Raw genomic sequence first — 19,707 nt, 5'->3', positions numbered from 1 at the left:
TAGAATGATCCACTTGTGTTGTTGCCAGCTGGGTCATCACTTCCCCTATTCAGAGAAAGACAATAAGAGAGAGGAGAAGGAACGGCTGTACGTTAGGAATAAAGGGATTGGAAAAATGGGGCAAGGAAGCAGAGAGACAGTAAGACAGATAACCTGGAAGGAGCTAGATGAGAATCTGAGGGTATTTAACCGGGGAAGGATTTGGTGTTCCCATCTTATCTCTGTTCCTGAGCAGCATGAAATGTCCTGTTATTGGAAGAGGGGCTAGACCAGTGGTCGCCAACCAGTCGATCGCGATCGACCGGTCGATCGTGATTGTGGTGCGGGTAGATCGCGGACCGTTAAAAAAAAAAAGTAACAAAAGAAAGAAAAATTAAATTAAAATAATAATGTTTGAAAAATACATTTTTAGATGTAAACCTATCATCCACCACCCCGTTAGCAGGTGCCACTTGATTGACATATATTTGAGACACCTCAATAATATAATACATTAACCGTGCTTTACGTGAACCTCATCATGAGTCATAACACAAGAGAGGACGGCAGGACTGCAATTTCCCGTGTTCAGTGAATGCAACAGAGGCAAGTCACCACACCAATCAGAGAGTTGCATGGAAATACACGTGTGCTTGTGTCATTCAAGCTCGGCTCTGTGTGTGTGTGGCAATAGCGCATTTAGGGAGAGAGGGGGAGAGAAGGGGAGAGAGGGACCGGTGCTAGCGGGGACCGTGATGTTAGCATCTGGTTAGCTAGCTGCACTAACGGAAATAAGGAGCTGTCTCCACAACGAGCTGGAGGAGAGTCCTCCCCTGTCAGACTGAGGGGCTCAGGTGAGCTAAAGGACTCTCTGAGTGTTTAGAACGGTTTTGTCACAAATTATTCAAAAGATTATTTCCGCGGCACACCTTCATATGATCATTATAGTTATACAAACAATAAGAGAATAAATGAAAAACAGGTATGAAATAGCCTACTATATGGCAGTAAAACAAGATTACAGTTTGAAAGGGGAGTGATTTGTAAAATATCCATAAAGAAAAAGAAAATCTGTTTACAGTTCTGTTTCATCTGGGTGTTGTGAGATGTATCCATAGATCTCTTCATGTTGCTCTCAAAGTGCACCAGATTGATGCTTTCAACTTCAATATTTAAAAAAAAATCTTCCCGGGGGAGCATCCCCCCGGACCCCCCTAGAGGAGGTGAGTACCCCCCTAGAGGAGGTGAGGTCTGCCCCCCACTCATAAAAAATAGCACTTTACCCCTGCCTATATGCCTTGAGCTGATTATGGAGCCTTCATTGTAACAGTAATTCAGATGCAATTAGCTTATATAAAAGGCCTCAAATTGGAAGCATTGTCTGGGCCGTCTTTTTCACTCAATTCTGCAATAGGTAGATCTCGCCTTTCACCTAGGCCGAGGTCCGTGATCTTGGGCTTAAAAAGGTTGGTGACCACTGGGCTAGACCGTCCCTGACAAACAAAGCCCCTCACTGGGCCGTGCTGTAATTGGTTCCTCTGCCGCCTGTCCTCTCTGTCAACACTCACAGGGAGGTTCAGTTACACCGCACAGATATAGATCCACAGAATCACTCAGTACGGTCGGGGTTAATATTGATTCATAGTACGATTACATAAAATAAACAAGATTTTCTTTCACATATTTACATGAAACACGAGCTGTGACTATTAACAGCCCTGCTTCCCAGACTGTATCTTCTTTTATGAATACAAAACAAGTGACAACAGCACCACAATGAGTCATTTTCTCAACATCTGAGCGTGTGCTATCGTGCTGCTGTTTCTGCTCATTCAGCTGCAACCATCTGCTGTGGATCTCCACTTTTAGATCTGTGTGCCAGTATGATTTGGCTATGTTTTCTTTTTTCGTCCTGGTGTTTGTGCTTACGTGGATGTTTTGGCGGACAGGCTGGATGAGTGTTTTGGCGTCTGTGTTGGGTTGGTATGGGGGCCACGTGGGGGCAATGAACTAGGTGCACTCCCCGTGTCACACATTTGCTGAGCAGGCAGTTGTCCACACACACACACATACGCACACGCACACGCACACACACACACACACACACACACACACACGCGCGCGCGCGCGCACACACGTGCACACAGGGTGGGGAAGGACAAGATGTGTAACAATCCTCCCGTGCGAGGCTAATGACTCGGAGCTGTGAGGTTTTTGGATCTAATTGTCTGGCTGCTTTTCACTCTTCTTTGTGATCAGTTAAAAAGGCATTAGCAAACAAACAAGCCATTTGCCTCCCTAGCGCTCTCCTGACAGCAATCAACAGGAGAAGTCCACGCTTGTATAGAAAAGCACCATTGCTGCTAATTACCTGGGAGTAGCGGGGCCAATAGGAGCATGTCATGGGCGACCGGAGAGAGAGAGCCGCAGGCTGAGGCCTACCACCGCTTTCTCCATTAAGATGTTACATATTTGTGTGTGCGCATGGTACGTGAATACGCCAGCCAAGAGCTTTGCATGCTTTTTGTTCATTTGCACATGTACAAGTACGTGAGCTTAGAGCCCTGTTGTGTTTTTGTTTATCCTTGAAGACACCGCGGCTCGCCTACGCTGCCATGTAAGCCCACATGCTCAAAGTACAGTAGCACTGGCTCGGGGCATCTTTATCTCATTGTGTGATGGGTTATTTATAGTGAGCAAGGCACGGAGTCAGATGTGTACCGTCACTGCACTGCTCTATCCTCCAGCATGGGTACACTCCTCCTTCTCACACACCTCTGCTGCAGAGAAGCTATCACAAAGCATATTGGCCTATGATATTGGCCCACAAACTCTATCATGCAAGGTCAGGTAGATGCCATACCCAAGGGGGGAGACAGGCGGAGGAGGGAGTTAACAAGGGACACGATCTAGCAGCTGAGAAGGAGCAGATTAGGTCACTATGGTGCAAAGCACTGCAGCTTTTTAACTGTGACTATATCTCTCAAGCAAGTGGTAGGATAACAAATAAAAGCAACAAAAAGGAGAATCCAAGAGGCAAAGTTCATCATAGACAGAACCACAGCGACTGTTAGAAATGTGAGGAAGAGGAGCAGTTCAAATAGGCTACAAATACCAGATTTGGGGAAGCGAGGTGGAAGTGGTGCAATAACCGAACAAACAGTTGGAGGACAGTTGGACTTCCTGTTGCTAGATTCAGCTGCAACGGACATTTTAAAGGATGTAAATGGTTAGATCAAATGTTTTAATGTTGAAAAATCACACATTTATAATAGATTTCGGTTCTTTGTGAGCCAAATTGTAAATTATTTATTATTTACAATCCAGGATTTTTAAACCTGGTGTGTTTTTCTGCTGTTGTTTGAAGGGTTGTTATTTCTCCTCTTTATAATGTTTTTTAATATATTTTAAAGCAGTTTTTATCTCTTGTTTTATTTGATGAGGGATACATTTCCTACGATTTGGTAATTAGCGTTGATCCATTGATGGGTTTACTTTATGCTTTTTTGTATTAAAAATATTGAACCTTATAACTCGTTGCTTTTATGTATTTGTGCCCAGGGACAAATTGTCTCTTAATCTGTTTCCAACTGATACAAAACTTGTTCTCTTTGCAAATGAATGTCTCACGAAGGCAAATTACTTCAATGTGACAACTTTTAATTGCATGCCATCAATCACTATCAGAAGGAAAACAATATTGTTTTGCATGTTAAACTATTTATCCATAATTTCGGAATAATAAGGTTTTTATGGATTAGTTATAAATGATAGTAACATTGTAACCGGTACACTCTATCTTCTGTGGTGTTAACAGCTTGAAAGAGCGGTGAGCAGTAAGTGTGTCTGCTGACCAGACGAGTGTTTTTCTAAGCAGTGAGTTGTAAATGTGTCTGTCAGTGCTGTTGCTTGGACGGGATTCACCTCAGCCATCTGGACACTTGGGCTCTAATCTGCCTCTCTAATTATCAGTAATCTGGACAGGCAGGCTGTCCTTGGTCCTGCAGTCCTGTAGAGGGACGGACCCTGGCTGAAACCCGGCAAGAGAGGAGAGGCATGTGTCAGGGGGGCTGCAGCTCTGCAGGGGCTGAGGGGTGCCAGGAGGGACTTTCGGCTTTTGGGTGCTTAGGAAGGCAGCAGCTCAGGGTGTTTAAAGCAGGGGGAGATAAAGAGGAGGCACGTGGAACCGGCGAATCAGCAGGATACTTGGATCGAACGTATACAATGTGTGCTAGTCTGCACATCATAGACTTTTCAACACCCCAAAGAATTAAAAACCCCTTTTCAGCTGGATATTTATTAATGACTTAGTTTCTTACTTCTCTTTCCAATTTTCTATCCTCAAACCTCCTTCTTTGGATTTTCTTACTCGACAGCATCTCCCCGGTCTCCGGCTGTTTATGTCATTCATTTCCTCTACATTATGTAGATTGACAAATTTATAATTGCTTAGAGACTTGCGAGTACTCCGGTGATTTTGTTATGGACGACCGTGCCTGCAGAAGAATACAGTGTTGCCACGTCTGATTACGCCAGCGTTTTTTCTGATGGCAATCAGAGAGAAAAGACAATGAATGAGAAGACAGTAGGTGGTGAGGCCGACTCTATCATTAGGCTCCTTACTGATAATTTCACACAGCAGATGTTGGATCTCTTAGCTGTATGTGAGGTCATTAGAGATATAAAACATGCAGTAAATGCCACAACTATGTAGCATGATCTCCCTTTAGAACAGCAGGAGAGAGCCATATGTAACACTTCACTCTCAGGATAAAAGGGTCCTCTAAGCCAGAGATAAATTACTATGCATTTGTGTTGCTCCATCTCCGGCACATCATTGTGGTGTTACCATGGAGATGAGGATGTCCTCTTGTTTGCCAGTCTCTCCATCCCCAGGTCGCAACACCTGTGAGTGGCCACAGTGAATTTTAAAAATTACCCATGCTGAATGACCTGCTCCTAGAAAAGAAGTAGATAAAACTATTTCTTTAACAGGTTTATCCTACATTACTATAGATTGTCAAACTGATTTATTTTACCTTACACTATTTATGTAAAAAAAAAAGCAAGACACATTGATCCTTTGAAGGGGCCCATCATTTGTAAAATAAAGACTTTAATAACTCAGGAAATACATACATTTGCTTTCTTTCTGAGAGTTTTCTGGGAGAAAATGTACACAACTCTCTTGCTTGTGCATCTAATATTCAGCACAACGACTATAAACAGCTAGCTCTATGGTCGCACTCACCAGGCGACCGACATTAACTAAGTCCATATGACCTGAGCTGAGTAAAAGGCTGTGTTCAGAAACACCTACTGACATACTTTGCATACTAAATATGATGTCAAATTGAGTTCATGGTGCGTTCCCACTGCATATGTGTATTTTGTGGATGTGAGAAGTACGCTCCAATGTGTGATCAGTTTATCCAAATAAAGCCAGTTTTTTTATAGCTTTGCTGTTGCGTTTTAGGAGACATAGGGGGGAGCTGATGGCTGGATGATGCTGGCTGTTTTTCTTGAGTATACTTAAGTGTGAAAAGTCTGTTGATAATGGCATACTTTACATTAGTAAATTACATGAATAAGCAATTTTGAACACAGCACTGAGCATCACAACATTTAGAATTACACTAAAAAGTGATGCACATGGGTGACATGTCGTGGTTGTCCTCCCACATGATTTAAACAGAGTAACATTGGAAGTGTCCGACCACACAAACTCTTTTAGTGTTCTTTCACACAGATACAATCTAATTACGGATACAAACATTTTCATTTTGGACCAAATTAGGACATGGGACACAATCACCGCACATATATAAGAGTTATATCTTATTTGGTAGTGGCAATTTCCCCAGAAAAGGACAAAGAGATAAAGCAAACACCAAGAAATATCAGTAAAACATTTTTTTTATTCCAGTTCGACTTAAATATGAATGAACTGCTGCTTGTTTACATCAGGTTTTGATGATTATTCTATCTTCCACCTTTAATGTGGTGTCTATTCCAAATCTTGTCATAATTTCATTTAGTCACGCTGTACAAACATACGGTGTGCTTGGTGTAAAGCATTAAGATTCAGGTGGGGTGAACTAACAACATTATGCACCGTAGAGGAGACAATTTGTGACGGAGAGGTGCTAAACCCTGGCAACAGTGACACATTAGAGTTGCTATTAGCAGTAATGATGGCAACGCAGGGATGTGTCACACTGAACAGATGGGAGAGACTGGGAGAGAGAGGGGAGAGGATGTGTGAGAAAGTGCTTTGGCTTTTTGCATATATCCCTGGAGAAGTGGCCCGGGGAAAGGGGTTGAGTGCTCTCTTTAGCTGTTCTCCTCCATAAGGCTTAGTGTTGGAGGAAAGCATGGAGCCCATCCCCCAGTGGATTATTCCTTCACCAGTGCTAAGCCTCCGTACTCCCACGTCCGGGCGGCCCTCAAACATGTATTCATTATGAGAGACATTGAATGCACCGAACACAAACACACAGTGGTGAACATGTTCTCTCCCTCCTTCCCCCACATCTTCTTTCTTTCATTCGTCTTTATTTGTCCTTCTTTTCAAATGCCAGTACATGCCTTGAATATAACACACACACAAACACACACATCTGCCCGCACACACACAAACAAATATGTAAACCCCCTCACCTACATCCACAGTACGCACACATGGGCTAACGCATGCATGCACAAACACACAAAACCTTCACTCACTTGCTCTCACACGCAGGCTTGTGCCCCTTCTGTCACACACACACACACACACACACACACACACACACACACACACACACACACACACACACACACACACACACACACACACACACACACACACACACACACACACACACACACACTCTAGTATTCAGGTATTCAAGCAGCTAAGGCAGTGTGAGAATATGCTGTGCCGCCTCCGTTTGACACAAGCAACTTTTCCTGTTACATAAGGCGAGTTACTGTGACGATGAGCCTTGTTAAAGGAGAGTAAGCAGGGCCTTTTGCGTCTTTGTATGTCTGTACATTTGTGTGCGTATGTTTGGGTTGTGGTTGGCATATTGTGCCAGCATATCTCTGCATGAGCATATATGTGAGGCTGGGGGAGAGATTAGCAGTTCTTATGTATTTGCATAAATGTACTGCATGTGGCCGCTTCACAGTGACAGTGAGAATGTGTGACTGGAAGACGATGCAGTGCATGAGCAGTGCACATGTAGGATTGTCATTACAGTAACTTGGTGTAAGACTATGTCCAAACTCAAGTGGATCAATTCAAAAACTTTACGTTTCTTTTCTGTCCACAGGGCATTTTCTGGTTGTATTCTGAACGTTTAGCATCCACTTTGAAATACCAAAACAAAAACAAAAAAGGCTCTGCTCTATTATTTTTGGCTTTTGCAGAAATGAAGCTTTGCAGTATTTCCTCCAGAGGTTTTTAAAAATGTTTACTTGCTTGATGAAATGAAAGAAGCTTACATTTTTTAAATCAATGACATGACAAGAAAAGCATAACCACACCAGCATTACATTCAGATTTAGGATGTTTTGCCGATCAACACGAAAGGTGCAATTTTGAATGAGTAGAGAAATAGAAGGCTATTTTCGCACATATAAGATACATTTTTCTGTGATGTATCTGCTTTAGTCTGGACATGGGCTATGTTATCTGTGATTTCCTCATCCAATCAGTGAAAGTCAATGAAAGAGAGAGAGAAAAAAAGGGTGTTAAGAGAGGAAGCAATTTTAAATGGTTGATGGGTTTTCAAATACCAAGAGGTGCAGAATGTGCATGTGCCACTCCAACTATTCTGAGAAGTCTCACCACTGCAACTTGCTCTGTCCTCACACAGAGATGAGATGAAAAATCAACATACCGTGAAAAATGGCTTGTCAAGCTTCAGTAAGGAGGTTTTACGCAATCCCTTCTGCCATAGTCTCCCGCTACGATAATGTAAATACAGGCAAAGGTAAAAGGAAATTCTGAAATTAAATCAAAGCATCCTTCTCTCTCTTTATCTCTCATTTCCTTTCCTCTCCTGCTGAACTCCGCTTATTTGTGTTTGCATAATGCTCCTACACACTCTTGTGCCAGCATGTGTTTACTTTTGTTCTCTAGGAGGCGAAAACTGAAAGCTCAAAGCTGAAGTGCTTGTTTCTGTGCCAGGCCCACAACACTGACACACTTTGATAAGGCAAACCAAAAAAAGGGAATTTCTGAGCGAAGTTCCATTGTTGGTTAAGACCGTAGTTCAAACAGACCAGCCACCTGAGTATATGAATATTCAATGTACCCTTCATTTAGCTTTGCACCAAGATAGGAAAGGAGGAATACAGATCTGACTGTACTAATAATTACCAGCAACTTTAAAGTTTAAAAACTAAAATGTATATTATATAACCAAGAAAACATTTATTTTTGAACAGAGTAACATGCTAGCACGGTAGCACCATTTTTAGCAACTGCGCAGTGTCTATTGATTGTCGTCACAGTGACAACAACACTGCAAGCAGTTACTGTGACCGGCTGTTCAGTGAGGAAATAGTTTAATTGTTAACACAACCAGGCTTCCTGTTTCCTATTCCTTCCAGTTTTATGCTGAGCTAATTGCTAATTTGCTGTACAGAATGGTATTGATATTCCAACCCAGTCTCACGGAATTTCGTGTTATAGTCATGACATTTAATCTATTGATTCGTGTTCACCAACACGATTTTCCCCTTTTTTCCGTGTCACACAGAACGATTTTAAGAGCAATGTGTTTCTATTGGTAGTATGTTTCGTGCCTGCACCACGTCTTTTTGTCCGGTCGCGTTTTGGAAGACCGGAAGCTGTGTGGTACATAAAAACATTTTCTTACTCAATATCAAGCCACGATTATTGTTTTTATTTTAAATCGTATAATGTCGGAGTTTTTTTGTCGTCCGCGAAGAGAAGAAATGAGGCTCAGAATACTGAAATATGTATTTTTTAAAATCTTTTTTTCCTTCTAATTTGTTATTATTTTCTAAATAACACACTGTTAATTACTCAACAATAACACACAATCATCCTTGCTTTTATTTATTTGTTTAATTCTATAATATTGGGCTATTTTGCCGTCCGTCAGGAACTGAATTTCAAAATAAAGTCACCGGAAATATACGTGTGATACACATGGATGTATATTAAGTGATTGGAGATAAGTGAGTGGGTGATACGCACCCACTGAACTGATTACCCAAGATCCTCAGCTATGGTTGAAGCTCGGTGATTGGATGTTTTAGCTGCAATGTACGTTGGGAAATGGTGTTTATGCGATGTGAAATCTGAAAACATAAAACAAAAACAAAATAATACTTTATACCGAGTGTTCTTGCTTTTCTCTTTGAAAGTCATCACATAACGGCATTGTAATACACGGTTTGGCTGCATTAAATAATACACATCTGCCGTAGTTCTTTATTTATAGAGCCCTGATTAGAAGACTTCTGGACAAACTGGAAGAACTGCCGCCGAAACGGAATACATGACGTAGATCATAAATATATCATCAATTAAACAACATCTTCAATTTCTCTTCACACAATACTTCTCCTTGCATTATCAATACTAATTCGGTTGACTCTTATATTTGATCCAATTGGTAGATAGGTAGCAGTGCACAGCTGATAGACAGGGACTTGTAGTTTTTAAAGATTTTATTGATTTTCTTTGAATTAAAGAATGTAAATACTGAGTTGAGAGAATAGTCAGGGGTTTTGGGTGATGGGAGACACATCTATGGATTCAGAATTTCAATAGCTTTCCATTAAATTATGGATATACCTTTCTGTCTGTGATGTTTTACAAATCAGACATTAATGTGAAGAAGTAAAACATGTCAAATAATATAGCAATATCCTGTAAAAGGATGTGAAATCATGAATAAAACTACAAATCTTCAGATGTTATACATAAGTGTCCTACACTAATAATACAAAGTATAATTTGTTGCGTTTAAACTTTAAACTTGACAGTTTTTTAACCGGCACCGCCTACTGCAGGAGTAGCCAACACGGTGCCCGCGGGCACTTTGTCGCCCGCAGGGGCAACGTGAGTCGCCCGCGGGGCATGTTCTAAAAATAGCTCGCCAAGCAAATCCAAATGTATAAAATACACAAAACAAAAAAGGAAATGTAATTAAAAGAATCTACCCTATGCATAAACGAAAGCTAAATCATAGCTAACTCTATCTACTTACTACAACTCTAAATCATTCCAATGTGTATTATAGGACAGTAAAAAAAACAAAAAACTGTTTAAAAGGGGAGTGATTCGTAAAATATGCATAAATAAAAAGAAAGAATGCTAACTAGGTAACATAAGATAAGAATAAACAAGTTTAAATGATTTGTTATTGGTTGTGATCATAATCTAAAGATGTTTGGATTATTGAAAAGTATACAGCTCTCTTTCATATGAGTGTTGAGAGCTGTATCATCAATTCATTTTGTATTCAAAGTGCACCAGATTGATGCATTTAACTTCAAGACTTAAAAAAAATCTTCCTGGGGGAGCATGCCCCCGGACCCCCCTAGAGGATGTGAGGACCTCCCTAGAGGATGTGAGGTCCACCCCCAAATAAAGCAGGTTCAAATAATTAAATTGAACACATGTTATTTGAGCAAATACTGAAAACGGGTCCAACAGGCTCAAACAGCACACACAGGTTAAAGGTAAGCATATAATAATGTTAAAATGTGCTAAACATATACACTGCAAAAAACAAAAAAAGAGGAGTAAAGAAGCTCACGACTTAATTTTTTTAAAGTAGCCCTCACCCTAAAAAAGGTTGGTGACCCCTGGCTTAGTGGTTAAAGCCCGTTATATTTTATGAAAAAAATACTAAAGCGTACATTCAAAATAGGGGGAAAGTAGAAGGTCAATGATAGAAATATAGAATACAAAATATCAAGAAGATACTCTCTAAGTGATCTCTACAATAAAACAGTTTAGTGCCGGATGTACAAAGATATTAATAGGAGGATGTGCAAAACAAAAACACGAATTAACCTTTATTTAAACATTAAAGAATACTTTAGGTTAAGGTCTTCTTTTAAATAAGAAAAAAGCTTTGGGGGTATCTACAGATAAATATTAAGCCTGACAAAGTACTTAACGTCTAATATATTGCTTTCCTGCAATGAAGCACTTATTTTAACTGATATTGTACATATTAATTATACTCTAATGTATGTAGATAGTATAAGACATGTGCAGAATAGTTTAAAGGTGGATTTACACACATATATTGATAGATGTCTTGTAATGCAATGTTGAGAAACCTGTGACCCAAGCTTTTCATCATTGGCCGGGCTGTTCCTTCTCGCCGTTCGCCTGAGTAAAGAAATGGATACGGTTTAAAATAAGCATATTCGTACATTGCTAACAGTACGGGTAGCGAGGGATTGTTCACGAAGTAAACGTGAGAAGTAGTGATTGATTGTGTGATGAGTAAACTTACCTACACTGAACAAAGATATAAACGCAACACTTTTGTTTTTGCCCCCATTTTTCATGAGATGAACTCAAAGATCTAAAACATTTTCTAAATACATAAAATAACCATCTCTCTCAAATATTGTTCACAAATCTGAAAAAATCTGTGATAGTGAGCACTTCTCCTTTGCTGAGATAATCCATCCCACCTCACAGGTGTGGCATATCAAGATGCTGATTAGACAGCATGATTATTGCACAGGTGTGCCTTAGGCTGGCCACAATAAAAGGCCACTCTGAAACGTGCATTTTTGCTTTATTGGGGGGGTCTGGGGGGATCCGAAAACCAGTCAGTATCTGGTGTGAGGGTTAGGATTAGGGTTAGGGTTAGGGTTAGGGTAATGTTGTGAATCGAGTGGCCCATGGTGGTGGTAGGGTTATGGTATGGGCAGGCATATGTTATGGACGATGATCACAGGCCACTCGATTCACAACATTACCCTAACCCTAACCCATCACCTAGCCCGATTGTTGATACACACCCGGTTTTGACCTGGAGGAAATACAGAGGTGGAGGTAAAAAATATAATCTCAGGGTTAAGAGGTTCGAAGGCTAGGGATGCATATGATTTCGACACCAACTTCATAAAGACACATATTGACGGTCTAATAATACCAATTACCATGCTAGTGAGTGAATAAATGTATCAGCACAATCTATCACCATCACCCTGGAAGATGGCCACGGTGACACCGATCTTTAAATCTGGGGATAAGGCCACCCTGTTGGGGTTCCACAAGGTTCCATTCTTGGACCATTACTGTTTTCTCTCTACATTAATGACTTGTCTAATGTATGTCCTGAGTTGAATGTGCAAATGTATGCCAATGATGCTCTAGGTCAGAAACCAGAGGAGACTGTGAAGTCCACCGTAGATGGACCACTTTCAATCAAAATGTACTATCAATTAAGGGCAGCTCATTCTGGAATAGCCTCCCAACTGAGTTACTGGATTGTCCCACTTCTTAAATGTTGTATGTGAGGGACTACGGATAGAAATTAGCTAAAAGCTAAAATCCGGCATATTTACATGTTGAAGCATTACTTGTTAAAAATGTTCATCAATGTGCATTGTCCCTCTTCAAATAAATAATGAAATTAAAATGATATACAGTCTTTAATTAGCTATTAGTGGAGAATAACGAGTAATGACTTTATAGAGATCTGCGGATAAATGTTTAGTCTTCTCAAGCACCAACTATCAAATATCTCTCCTGATTGTTGGCACTTGACAACCACCTTCCCTGCATTTTACTCAGGTGTAACTAAAGCATACTTGTCAACCCTCCCGATTTTCACGGGAGACTCCTGATTTCATTGCCCTCTCCCGGTTTCCTCCCGGGGTCATATTTCTCCCGCACTTCTCCCGATTTCTGACAAAATCAGATTTACACACGACTGTTTCCACTCGGACTTTAATACAGCTACACCGTTGTTTGGTTTCCATGGTAACACGTCTCTTTAGTAGCGTGCGCAACTCAAAGTCTGAGAGGGTGAGGCAGATATTCAAGAATCAACAACTACTCTGCTCACTCCTTTCCTTTAAAATACAGGTCCAGCCCACTGGACCCGTTCAAGAGCTGTTTGAAGCTCGGCGTAACCTTGGCGCACTGCCACTCCAACATCCAATCACAGAGCTTGAAGATTATGGGTTTGTCAAGAAAAGGGACTCCCAAACGATAGCTGAGGATTATGGGTGGTGTAGTGTCTTCGGCCATCCTAAACTCTGAAAAAACGATTTGTTTCTCTGAATCGAAGGGGGAAAACACAAAAGCATTGTACAACATTTAAACCAACCGGAAATACTGTTTTCACCCCAAGCTGTTGCCTGGCAACGCAATTCTGTTGATAGTTATTTCATATCGCATTAACACCATATCCCAACGTGCATTGCGGCTAAAACATCCAAATCACCGAGCTTCTATCATAGCTGAGGATCTTGGGTAATCAGTTCAGTGGGTGTCTATCGCACGTCTGTTTCCGGTGACTTTATTTTGAAATTCAGTTGGTGCAGGCACGAAACATACTACCGATAGAAATACATTGCTTTTAAAATCGTTCTGTGTGACACCAAAAAAAGGGGAAAATCATGTTGGTCAACGAATCAATAGATTAAATGTCGTGATTTTTTTTTCCTCAAAAGGACGTGTTATTGTTACTTGAAAATGAAAAATTCATACAAATGAATCTGTTATTCTCTCTTCCTGCTGCAGGTTCATCAGTTAGTTCCAAGAAGACGACCTTTGACCCCTCAGCTCTCTCGGAAGCGGCGACCTATAAACCTGATCCCACCCAATCTGCCACAGCGGAGCCCAGCAGCACTGCCCGGACCACAAGCCTTCCAGAAAAAAGGGGCATCCTAACTCTGGACTTACGAAACCCTCAGCCCCTGGGCCCAGCCCCTCCTCTGACCCCTCCTCTTCCTCCTCCTCCTCCTCTAGACAGCCCCGGCCTTTCACCTCTGCCACCTCCCTTCCTGTCTCCACCTCTGCTCTCATCCAAACCTTTTTCTACCTCCCGTCCCTCAACACTGTATCCAGCTGAGAGCCCCCCCCATCCCGTCAACCTTAACCTAAAGACCCTGCCACGGCTCTCCATCAGGGAGAACGGTGGCCCCCCGCCGGCGATGGAGGAAGAGGAGGACGAGAGGAAGATGCTGGAGGACGATCTGAAGAGATGCATCGATGACTTCAAGAAGATCCGCTTGCCCAGACAGTTTCCAGATCGCAAGAGGCACTGGCAGAGTGACTTGCTCAAGAAGTACAACGCATAGAGCGCTGTGCTGCAGCAACAACAAACTTGACGAAGATTTTATAACAATGTTGTGAGCGGTGGACTCAAGATTTACATTCCTTTTGCTCCGAAAGTTTACTCAAACCTTTAAATGTATTAGCTTTTGCATGACAACAGAAGTTAATTGTCTGATTAACTTTAGTGCTTAGACTGAGCTCGAACACATACACCATTAAACAGTGAAATTTGTCTTTTCCCATCATAGAAAGCAACATCCCTATAGAAACGTGTAGTCACACATCTTTGTTTCACACAGCCATTTGGAGAAAGATTTATGCTCACTCAAAGAATGGCATGTAATGTCTGTAATTAGAGATGTCTGCCCTGCTCTCTCTACTGTATCCACTGATCAAGCAGCTGGGCAATGTAAGCTAAGTTTGAAATGCATTTTAGGCTTTTGACCTTGCTGATGCAAAATAAAAGAAAGAAGTGAAACCCCTTGTGCTAATCTTCTAAAATATCTCACCTCATCAATATTAACTGTACAGCTTCAAAGCCGTTCTCCTCCTCTCTGCCTGCAATTCAAAAGCTGTGCAGTTTGGTTCATTTTGCGATTACATTATCTTCAAACCAGCATGGAAAGATTGTAGAGGGAATGCGATGTGTGTAATTACAGACGACCAGCATGTGGAATAATAATGACAATAATGACTTCATGAGCCAGCGCACATGTAGTCATTTGTTCCTCTATCTACTCTGCACAAATTGCAGTTCATGCAGCATCACTAATGGAACACAAGGTGTGTGTATGTGTGTTGGTTCTAGTCCTCATTAGGGTATATATAGAATAAGTCACAATTAAATAAAACATTGCCGTTTCCCTCAAGAGAGCAACACATATGATACAGACATTTTGACTTATTGAATGCAGCCTTAAATACTATTATATTGTGTGGATTATGTTCATTTTATTTTCTGTTTCATTTAACCTGAGCTACCAAAGTGAAATCTGCTGCTCTGCCTGCTGAACGCCCACAGCGTCTCTGGTTGGACGTCCTAATGATGTTGTCTTTTCTTTTTAGAGCTTTCCATCAGCACTCTGCCTTCGGCTTGATGCAGCTCCCCTGCGTGTCAATGGGGTTAACATTAAGGTTAAGACATATAATCCCAAAGTGGTGGTTGACAGCGAACTGTCATCTCAATAAACATCAGGCAAATAGAATAGTTTTATCAAGTACTCTAACCACTAAGAAGCAATATAGATATCCCCGTGCCTTGGGAAGAGGATTAACAACAGATTAGGGTTTGTCACAGTCCCAAAGAGTGTCTAAACAGCAGGCGTCTCCTCTTACAAACGACACTATAGCAACAATTTAATACCGTACAGTCAGGCTTTGCTGAAACATTTCACACCGTCATCTCTCCATCGTCTCCAACTGGCTGGCGATTGCGGAGAAATCCATAGAAAAGATTCTTCTTCACAGCACATTAGAGAGTATTGTCTCATCAGCTGCTTTTCTCGTATTTCTCATCTTTCAGCATGGGCTTGGACAGAGACGGAGCGCTGGCCGGAGTTTCGTCAGAGCGGCTGAGTCAGGCTGCATGTAGAGGATTAGAACAACAAGTCTTCCCGACTTAAAATTCCTGTTTACTCTGGCAGAGACTGCGCCGTCTGCTGTGATGGAGTCGTGTCAGACAAAACACTCACCTCTGTCCAAAACCAGTCCTTGAGTTTTGGCCACTCCATAGGCATCCTTACACTTCTCAATTCTTTCACCCTTTGTCTTTTTTGGTACAACCCCCTGAAGCTGGCCTTTTGACTTATTATGGATGCACTGTGAGGATTTTATCTCGGAAGTTGATAGGCTGAGCCGTTCAACAAAGGGAATACTTGTGCTTTGAAATGAAGAGGTAGAGCAGTCTGGAGCAGGACTGACAGAAAAAACATTATTTGACAGAATATTTAAATCTGAAAGATCAAACCTACCAATTGTAGCAGTGGTGATTATCACCGGACAGATGTGAAGCTAACCGTGAGGTCGGTCTATAAAGTCATTTCCTAAAGTTTTCACTTGATTGGCACCCAGGGCAAAGACGATAAGACCTAAATCAATCCCTTCCCCCTATGAACGATCCAAGGCCAGGACTTTGAACAAATCAGTGTCACTCATTGAAACAGCATCTGATTAAATACATAACTCCTTGAAGAAAAATGTCAGGCTGTCAGTATGAAACCTCTCCTTTTTTTCCAGATATTGACCAGAGTAGCCCTTGGCAAGCATTGGATGTCAAACTAAACCCTTCCACAAACTTCCTGGGCACGGTTTTCCATCTTCTCTCCTTGACTGTATCTGATTTCGCTTTTTTGCTGACACATAGGGCGTCTTTCATTTGCATGAAAGAGCTCCTTGCAGATTTATTTCGAATGGCCAGCAATACATTAGCATCTAATTTCTCGGGGCCACGAGTTATCTCGAGTACTGACGGGCCTCCTGACAATTAAAGCTCAGCTGAAATTGATCCTTGTGAAATACAGTGCTGCAGTGAGGGTCTTGGGATATTTCAGGGTTTCAGCAGTCGGAAAGAGTTTCACACTTGAAGATAAACTTTGTATGCAGGCGGTACGTATGTGCTAATGGAATATTGCTTAGGGGAGATAAGAGAACTGAGACCTAATTATTACGCCCAAAATAAATGCAGAGCGGGCAGTCAAGCTGTCTAACACACTTGCAGGTTCACACACACTGGTGTAAAAACGTATTGGGGTTGTTTGATGAAAAACCTGTTATTTTCTCTGTCAAAACCGATTCATGTAATAATGTATGTAATGCAACAATCCAAGTAAGAACAATTCCCACACCTGAAATATATCAGAATGCACTGTCCGATTGATCTTCTTTTGAAAATGGTTGACTGACAACAAAACACCTTTTACTTGACATCTAGCCACATACATCATGTGAAGGTGCAATGATGATTCAAACGTTAAAGTTCAACAATTCCTTTGTAATCTAATTCTACATGTCCCTAGTAACTACCAATGCTTCTAGATGTCAAACGGATTATTTAAATTTAGAGTGCTTTTTTCAAATGATTTCTCTATTAAGCGTCTTTGAGCATTAAGAAAGGTATTCTAATAAGATAATATACAAATCTTATGTATAATTATTATTATTATATACATTGTTTGAGTTGAAATGTCTAAGTGTGTGTAAGGCCCTAAATGTGTGCATGGGAAATTGCATTGTCAAAAGCATTGAAAATGCAACTCGCACCTGCAATATGTGAAAGCAAATCCTCATTTTAATAGTTTTCCAGGCTGGTTGTGTAGCTTTAGGAAACATGTGCTTGAACACAAATTGTCTATAAACAAATGTATGATATTTACACTAATACAGAGCATTGCTCTCTCTCCCCGGAGGCCGTACATGCATCAGCAAGAGACACATGCTCTGAAGAAAGGCAGTGAGGAAGAGAGGAGGGCCTGAGAGAATGTGTTCACAGCTTTTCCATTTCCATCATTAAAACCTGGGGCCTAATCCTGCAGCTTCTTTAATCTCCTAATTCTGCAGCCTTTTCTCTCTGCAAACACCTCGATTCCATTCTCTCTCTATCTTTTCCCCCCTTCACTGATGTAAAATCATGTGTTTCCATAGATTCAGAGTGTAAAGCCCTTTCACCACACACACTCAGTCACACTTTTGGTATTCCAGTAGGGTCACTCTTCTTGCTATTAAATCCGTTACATGAATTTGCCTCCGTGTGATGAATGAGCATGGAGAGGTTGTGATGGTCATTTCTGCCGTGATCCTTGTCAACCCCAGAACGTGGTTAATGGTATGTAAGAGGATATACAGCGGCATCATGGGTAGTGCTGTATAATGGCAGGGAAGTAAGCATGTGGAGATAAGCACTAGCGTCAAGTAAATGGATGACTTGCTTCCCAAGCATCATATGAAAGAGGGAATATGTGGAATGGCACGGCAGATGGCCTGGCAGTCCGAGCTGCGAGCCAAGTGCCTGGCCCGCTACTTTTATCTGTGGAAAATATGACATGGCTTGTCTGAGTGTGAGGCACATTTCCTTGTTTCTGTTTTGCAGACACTGCTGCGTGATTGGGACAGCCCCCCTCGCTCTACATAGGAATTACAACGACCAAATATAGAAACAAATATATAACCGGCTAAGCCTCCTGCAGGAGAGTGGTATATAAATAAGAACTTTTAATTATGATATAACCATGCAACCATGCATATGAGATGGAATAATCCTCAAAGCACATCATTTGAATTGATTAAATTAAGCCACATTATTATGAAAGTCAATCCAAGTTTACTTGCTGTGAATAACTGCACTGTGTTGAATATTATTATGATTGCATTTTCTCACAACAGTGGGTGCCCTGCTGACACGCTACACTGCAAGCCATCTGCTGTCAGCGTGGAGAGGAGTGGGCCAGATAATGCAGCTTGACGTGAGTTTAATCTACAGCATCAGAGCCGTCTTGTTCGTGCTGTCCTCAAACTGGCCCTGTCGCTCTGTGCTTTATGAACTGCAGGATGGCAGAGGAATCCTGGTGAGCTGTAGAGATATCACCGTGCTGTGTGCGCACAAATGAGGCGAGGCATGCTGCTACTGGAGCGCTTCTTGATGTTTTTTTCGGGATGTAAATAAAGCAGCGTTAATAATATCCAGTATAGCTGACGGTAGGAGACTCAAAGACATGCCTCACTGATGTTGTTGTGAGCAGCAGGAACTCTGCTGATGATAATGATGTAGATTGTCAGGATTCTTATGATATGTCACGTTTGTAGTTTTGTATGTCTGGTTATGGGTGTTTTCCTCCTTGTATATTGTCTGGTCCTTCTTCCTGTGTTTTTCCTCCCTGTCGTTAGTTTCCCTTGTGTGTCTAATTGTCTGATTGTGTTAACCTGTCGCCCTTGTGTTTCTCCTCCCCTGCCCGGCTGTTTCTCTTCTTGTGATTACCCCTCCCTGTATTTAGTCTTGTCTCTTCCTGTGTTCAGTGTTGGTTCGTCTTTTGTTGGTGACTGAGTTCACCGGGGAGTGTTCTGTTTTGTCCGAGTTATTTTCATTATCCTTGAAATATAGGTTAATCAGAGTTATCTGCATTTGGGTCCTGCTTCCTTCACTCAACCGTAACAGTACGAACCAACCAGATATGGGCCCAGCAGATCCTTTTGAGCAGGAATTATTGGATTTTTCCTTTTATTTGGCTACCTGCTCTGATCGATGGAGGGGAGCGTCCGGGGTTCAGCAGCGAGAGGCTGCTCTGGCAGAGGCGTGCCAGATGACTACGGAGAAGCCAGGCTTGGTGAAATTCTTACCTGGCTGGATTTTGAATTTCCTCTCGGTGTGTTATCCCCTGCCTGCTAGCCCCAGGCATGCTAGCTCCCTGCCTCCCAATTCCCATTATGACACCACACGCATCGGTGTGTTCCGTTTG

At 41.7% G+C, this 19,707-nt stretch overlaps 1 protein-coding gene across 1 annotated transcript; it reads left to right on the top strand.

Moving 5' to 3' along the window:
* Positions 1-115: 115 nt before the first annotated feature.
* LOC307033018 (uncharacterized protein) lies at positions 116-14,697 on the top strand (the record flags this gene model as incomplete). The annotated part of the gene is made up of 3 exons (XM_079671288.1): positions 116-181; positions 683-833; positions 13,724-14,697. 3 exons carry the CDS (start codon positions 116-118, stop codon positions 14,281-14,283), a joined length of 777 nt encoding a protein of 258 aa, XP_079527414.1. The 3' UTR covers positions 14,284-14,697.
* Between the last annotated feature and the right edge of the window lie 5,010 nt (positions 14,698-19,707).

Source organism: Notothenia rossii, assembly GCF_949606895.1.
Source record: "Notothenia rossii genome assembly, chromosome: 3".
Taxonomy (NCBI): Eukaryota; Metazoa; Chordata; class Actinopteri; order Perciformes; family Nototheniidae; genus Notothenia; species Notothenia rossii.
Note: the sequence above shows the minus strand (reverse complement) of the source record. Positions and strands in the feature narration are given on the sequence as shown.